The sequence below is a fragment of the Ursus maritimus genome, unplaced genomic scaffold (assembly GCF_017311325.1).
Source record: "Ursus maritimus isolate PB19 unplaced genomic scaffold, ASM1731132v1 scaffold_9, whole genome shotgun sequence".
Lineage (NCBI taxonomy): Eukaryota > Metazoa > Chordata > Mammalia > Carnivora > Ursidae > Ursus > Ursus maritimus.
The window spans coordinates 20,253,063-20,259,832 of record NW_024427107.1 but is presented as its reverse complement, the minus strand read 5'-3'; the positions used below and the strand labels follow the sequence as shown (position 1 = coordinate 20,259,832).

Here is a 6,770-nt window from a genome sequence, read left to right as displayed (position 1 = left end):
TCCCACTCCCCCTGCTTGTGTTCCCTCTCTCGCTGGCTGTCTCTCTCTGTCAAATAAATAAATAAAATTTTTAAAAACAAATACTTTATCGTATGTTTGAAAGGTGCTAAGAGAGTACATCTTAAAAGTTCTCATCATGAGAAAAAAAATCTATAACCATGTCTGGTGATGGATATTAACTAAACTTATCATTGCAATAATTTAACAATATATACATATATCAAACCATTATGTTGTACACCTAAAAAATGTTGTGTCAATTCTCTCTCAATAAAAATAAAATTAAGTTAAAAAATAAAAAAATAGGAGGAAATCAGTTATATCATAAATTACTTATTTGACCTAAGAATAAAGATGCAATTTAAATATGTTACAGAGGCTAATATTCTGGAAACCCCTTCAGGGTCTGTGAATAAAGCTGTATTTCAATATTTAAAAAAAAGGTTAACTAAAACATACAATTTGTCCCCTCTTAAACAACCAGTGTCTAATTCAGTGATCGTACTGGCAACTGTTTATTATGTTTTTAGTCCAGAAAGTATTCTGGACCAAAATCCAGTTCTTGTGTCTGGGAGACTTCTGAAGTGTGCCTTTTTTAAGGAGGAAGAGAAGGGAGTGAAGAAAAGGCTCCCTTGGCTTTCCTTGTTCCATCCTCCAGAGCAGTCAGATTTTAAGCCCATGGAATGCCATAGGTAATTCCAGAGGCGACCTTCTTATTATATGAAAGTTGGGAAAGGAGCAACTTATGTGTAAGTTCGACTGATTAATGACTTAGAAGAAGCATTAGCAAGCTGGGAATTTGAAGCGAGTTTATCCGCATACATCTAACAAGGTAGGCCTCCTAGTTTAGGCAAGTGTACTCATTCATATTATGTGAAAGAGCCATGGGTACAGCAGAATCCCATGATCTGAATCCATTTCTTTCTATGAATCTGAAGATTAAGGCTGATGGAAACACCCCTGGCTTTTTCCAAAGTCATACTTAACAATGGAAGAGAAAGTGAAAGAAATGTCTCTTGCTAAATATTTTCTTCTTGTTTCCTATATGGAGAGCTAATTGGACCTTTTAAATTCTGTCTATAAATCATGATCTTTCTATTAGGGGCAATAAAAAAATCTATATGTTCTTAGAGGTGTTTCTAGTTTAACTGTGGTAATTGACCATGAATAAACACAGCGTGTTCCAGGGACATGATTATCTGACTTTTCAGCAGGGAAACCCTCTGCTGGTACCTAATGCAACAGATTGAATTTGCTGAAGAACAACTGATGTTTAGGGCTGGGACTGAAATGAGAGAATGGGCCAAAGTGCTTAGAAGGACATCATAGGAGGCAGCTCGATTCTGTTTGGATCCATAACAAGCTCAGAGGAGTATTTAGATACCAGAAGTGACACATATTTTTGCCCACCTTACTAACAGTAGGGGACTAAAATCTGGGCAGGGGTGGCAGCTGGAGTCATCTTGCCTGTTTGTGGAAAAATAACAGTGGGCTCAATGGAGATCTCGGGAGGAGGGGATAGTGGCAGGGGATGAGGAAATGAATATATTTGCCCTGTTTGATCAGTCTGGAAGCTGCCAGGAGATCAGTGCTGTCCCAACATGAACATCGAACACACACTAACTGTTCTTTGGTGTCAGCTGGCCTATTTTGTTCTCTAAGGATTAACTGTGAATGGTAGTTGTTGGACTAGAGTGAGATAATTAACAGATACAAGGTGCACTGAAAAGTCAAGCTGCTCTACAATTATAAGAGAGAGAATATAGAGTCAGAGTCAAGAGAATGGGCTTCAGGAACACATGGGTTCCACAGACTAGCTGTGCGTCCTCCCCAAGTTACTTAATCTCTCTACACTCTACTCGTCATGTCTGTAAAGTAGAGACAATGCTCGGGTTGGGTAAGGCCAAGGGTCAGTGAAGTGGCTTTGTCATGACGGCAGCGGCATGGCACTTGTAGGAGGCAGTCCCCTTCCTTCATTAGGAACCATCTTCCACTCTCAGAATTCACCAGGGTCCTCCTACCTGCTACAGCTAATGGGCTCTTTCCAGTTACCCTTTCTGACTTCTCTGCAGCCTTTTACGCATCTGATAACTCCTTCGAGTTTTCTGCTGCTATGGTTTCTGTGACTTCTCTGATTATTCACATACCTCTCTGACCATTGTTTCGTATGTCCCTCCTTAGCTTTCCCCCCTCTTCTTCTCTTTGTGGTGTCCCCGGGGCCCTGTCCTTAGCCTTCCTCTACTCAGTCGGCCTTCCTTATTCACCTGATACCTCCTTTGGGCTGATGACTCTTAATTCACATCCTTAGTCCAGACTTCCTGTGTGTCATCTATCAAAATAGTTTATGGGACACATGTACTTGGCTGTCAAAATCAGCACCACCTGAGAGGAGAACCATCTTTCTCCCAAGAGCATGCTTCTCCTGTGATTTTGTTGGACATCACCCACCCACTCAGCTATGAAACTTGAGAGACGTCTTATGTTGGACTGTTTTCTCGTCTTCCAGATTCTATCAGCCTCCAGGTCTGGCCTCTTCTACCTTCTCATAGTATATTTAACCGGTTTCCTCCTCTCCATGTCCTTGCCACTGCCTCACACATTCTCTCTAGGCCTCCATTCACCCACCACGGCCAGAACGGCTTTGTGGTGAGCAAGTCAGAATGGCACAGGCCCTTCAGTGCTGACAGCACACGACCTGTGAAGCCCTTGCTGACCTTTTCCACTCTGCCACCCTTGCAGTCCAGTCCTCTGCTCCATCCCTGCGATCTCCCTGCGGCTCCTCTATGAACTTGGAGCACCATGCCCCATGCTCTTGCACTTGCCTTTCCTTCTGCCTGGAAATGAAGATGGAGTAGAGTAATGGCTATTAAGTTCTTCGGTGGCATCCTGTACAGAACTCACCTCGTTGTTTTAGGCTACTTACGGGGTATTTCTTCTACACGACAAAGGTTTCCTCAGTCCAGGGATCCTATCCTGTTCATCTTTGGTCCCCAGAACCTACTCTGGTCCCTAGACATTGTGGGTACCCACGGCACGGAATAAACGAACAGAAATAACTTCTTTATTCCGAGTGGGCTCTCTGGCTCAGCAGCTGCCTTTCTTGGAGACCTGCTCCCTGGGGCCTCCGTCCCCCCCACCGCGCAGGTGAAGGGCTGCCGGGTGGCTCGCTGCCTTCGGGCCGGGCTGGGCGGTCGCCCGCGCGCCTGCGCCCTCTGCTGCTCCGCTTCGGGCGCGTCTCTGTGCGCGTGTGTCTGGAGAGGAGAGGCTTGGGTGACAGGCGAGGGGTGGGGGTAAGAGTTCAGCCTGACTCAGTCTCATTCACTGATTTCTCCGCCGCTGGACCGAAGCTGCCTCTCCAGGCGGCTCCCAACTACTCCTGCACCTCCACAGTCCCCACTTGCCGCCGCTCCACTCTCAGCCAGACATTCTGACCGACAGACTCACGAGTGAGTAGCGGCGGCTTGTGCGCCCGGGCAGCGCGGAGAGGTGTCCTCCCGCGGGTTGAGTGTGTGTGTGTGTGTGTGTGTGTGTGTGTGTGTGTGTGCGCGCGCGCGCGCGCGCGCGCGCCGGGGTGTCCCTGGGACTCCACGCCGGGCGGAGAGCTCCCTGCCGGGAACCGTGTGTCGGTCCGAGCCGGCGCTGCGGTGTGGGTGCCGGCGCAGGCAGCGGTTCCGCCGCCCCCGGAGCGCTGAGGGAGTTTGCCGGGATTCCCCGGCTTGGCGCGCGGCAGCCCGTGGGGTTCCCCGGGAAGGCGCCGGGGCAAGGCGGCGGCGGGGAAGCCCGGGCTGTGAACGGCTGGCAGGCCGGGAATCTGGGAGCAGATCTGGCCCCGCAGAGCCGAGGGAGGCGCCGGAGCGGCCGCCCTGGCCGCTCAGCTTCTCTGCCTTTCTCCCTTACCCTTCCTCCTTTCTTCCCTCAGCAGCATCACAAAGCGCGAAATGAAACCCAGCGCAGCGAAGTCCGGCTCTCCTCTCCCACCTGGTGCACATCACCCCGGGCCGGAGGACGGGAGTGGGAGTCCCCGAGATTAGGGGCGGGGGTTTACCCCGGGGACACACCTGTTTTCGCCTCTCGCCGAATTCGATCGGGATGCAGGATCGCGCGAGGGGTTCTGACACATACTCGCGGGTGTGTATGTGTGTGCGTGTGTGTGCGCGCGCGCGCACTCGCGCGCACGCACTCCGGGCCCATGCTCGCGGGGTGCGCTCGATGTAAACAGCACACCTCTCCCGCGGCCCCCTCGTGCCAAGACTGCTCGGCGGGTTCCTAGCGAGCTCAGTGAGAGCGTGGCGGCATCTCTTTGTTTGGTTGTTGCTTCCCCACCCCTCCGCAAAGCAATCCGATTTTCGGTTTCGCGTGACATTGAGCGCTGGGACTTAGTGTGGGCCGCAGCCTCAGATGCCCCTGGTATTTGAAATTGAATAGTTCTTTTGGGCTGGGGGGTTATTTTTAGTGTTGGGAATACAGAGGCTAGCTCGTTGACCTTTTTGCGGCTGCTTTAGGCTTTGCATACGTGTCTCTAATTGATGAAGCAGACGAATTCACATCCAGTCGCGCACACGTGCTTGCGCACAAGTGTGTACACACATTTCTACACACGTAGCTTTACCCCCGTCTTTTCTTTTTTAAAATCGGTACTAGGAAGGTACTGTTTGTAAAAACAAAACAAAACAAAACAAAACAAAAAAACCCCCAAAACCAAAAACCAAAAAACTTTCCTTTGTTCTTTTGGGCATTTTCTATTTTGAGTAATGGAGTAGGAGTGCCAAAAGGTTGCAATTAGTTCACGCGAATAAAAGACACTGCCTCTGAGTCAGTGCTGCCAGGTTGATAATTATTAACATATAAAAGCAGATGCTCTGTTTAAGGCAAAAGGGGCGGGGCGGGGGCAGGTCCACGGTAGACAATGAGGGAGGGTCTCTGCCGACCGCCTGCTGCTTATTGTTTGGGCACTAGAGGCTGCAGCCTGCAGCCGCCTCCTCCTCTGAGGCTTCGCTCCTCGCTCGTCCCTCGGTCCCATTTGGGACGGTCCGAGTCACCCAGCGCTGGCCCCCGGAGCGCTGAGACGCCAGCCCCAGCCGCCCTTCGCTGACCGCCCTCTCTCTGCTTTGCAGGTTGGCATCTTTGCGCCCGAGGGTGTCGCAAGCCGAGGCGGCGAGGACAGGGCGCCTCTGGCGCAACCAGCCGGGCGGTATGCGGCGCGGGCAACAGCGCTAAGCGCCCCCACGCTGGGCACGGGGCGTACTCGCTCCAGGCGGCGGGCCGAGCGGCGGCGGCGGAGGGGATGCGCCCGGGACGCGCAAGGCTCCTGCCGCGAGCTACCGCCCCGAGGTGGACCCCAAGCAGGGCTCATCGCAGGACTGCGCGGACCCCTGTCCCCCGGGGCACGCGGCTGCGGAGCCTCGGGGCCGTATCTGCGGTCAGGATGCCCTGGGTGCCTCTCTGCTGGTGAGGATGCCCTGCTGCTCGGCTCTGCATCCCCAGCCCCGGTCCCTGGTGGGCACGACTGAGTGGGCCCGACTTCGGCCCCTCGTGCTGGTGGATGAAAAGCGCCGGAGTCCCTGAGTGCGACGATCAGCGATCGAATCTGAATTCTAAGAGCCATGGACGAAGGCACTGGGCTGCAGCCCCAGGAGGGAAAGCAGCTGGAAGCACAAGGCACAGTAGGAGCTGTCCAAGAGAAGTGCGAACCAGAGACCTTTAGGTCCAAGAGTTTACCGGTCCTGAACAGCGCCTCCTGCCGGCCAGACCTCAGTCCTGCGAGTGCAGGAGCCAAGCCAGCCATCGGCTGTACAGATTCTTTGGGCCATCAGGAGTTGAAACAAGGCCCAAACCGGTTGGTCCCCAGTCCCTCTGCTCCTTCCACCTCGGCAGAGACGGCAGGGCTCATGGAATGTAACCACAGGGTGGAAGTCAGCAAAGCCGTGTCGGTGTCCTCTACTTTGGCCACGCTCCAGGGGAGAAGATGCCTCTATGTGGTCCTCACGGATTCCCGTTGCTTCCTGGTTTGCATGTGCTTTCTGACCTTCATCCAGGCGTTAATGGTGTCTGGGTACCTGAGCAGTGTCATCACCACCATCGAAAGGCGCTACAGTCTGAAGAGTTCTGAGTCGGGGCTGCTGGTCAGCTGCTTTGACATTGGGAGCCTGGTGGTGGTGGTGTTCGTCAGCTACTTTGGCGGCCGGGGTCGGAGGCCCCTGTGGCTGGCCGTGGGTGGACTTTTCATTGCCGTCGGGGCTGCCCTTTTTGCTTTACCTCACTTCATCTCGCCTCCCTACCAGATCCAAGAGTTGAATGCGTCGGCCTCCAACGATGGCCTGTGTCAGAATGGCAACTCCACGGCGCCTTCGGAGCCTCCCGCCTGCCTGAAGGACTCAGGAGGAAATAATCATTGGGTCTATGTGGCTTTATTCATTTGCGCACAGATTCTCATTGGAATGGGTTCCACACCTATTTATACCTTGGGACCAACCTACTTAGATGACAATGTCAAGAAAGAAAACGCATCCTTGTACCTAGGTAAGACTTTCCTGTCTTCTCAAATAAGCTTGAAGTCAACAGTGAAAAAGAAACACTTCCACATTTCCCAGGAGATTATATATTTATATATATACACATGCACACGCTATATATATTATTATAAATAATATATATTATATATAATATTATTACCATAATATATTATATTAATATAATATTATATATAATATATATATTTATATCTAGCTATCTCACTATATATATAGTATGTATAATGTCATTATATATAT

At 51.4% G+C, this 6,770-nt stretch overlaps 1 protein-coding gene across 1 annotated transcript in view; it reads left to right on the top strand.

Moving 5' to 3' along the window:
- Positions 1 to 5,600: 5,600 nt before the first annotated feature.
- SLCO5A1 (solute carrier organic anion transporter family member 5A1) overlaps positions 5,601 to 6,770 on the top strand; it is a 129,260-nt gene continuing 128,090 nt past the window's right edge. Inside the window, exon 1 of the mRNA XM_008710779.2 lies at positions 5,601 to 6,519. Within this exon, the coding sequence (XP_008709001.1) occupies positions 5,604 to 6,519 (916 nt within the window). The 5' untranslated portion in view covers positions 5,601 to 5,603. The remainder of the gene's footprint in view (positions 6,520 to 6,770) is intronic.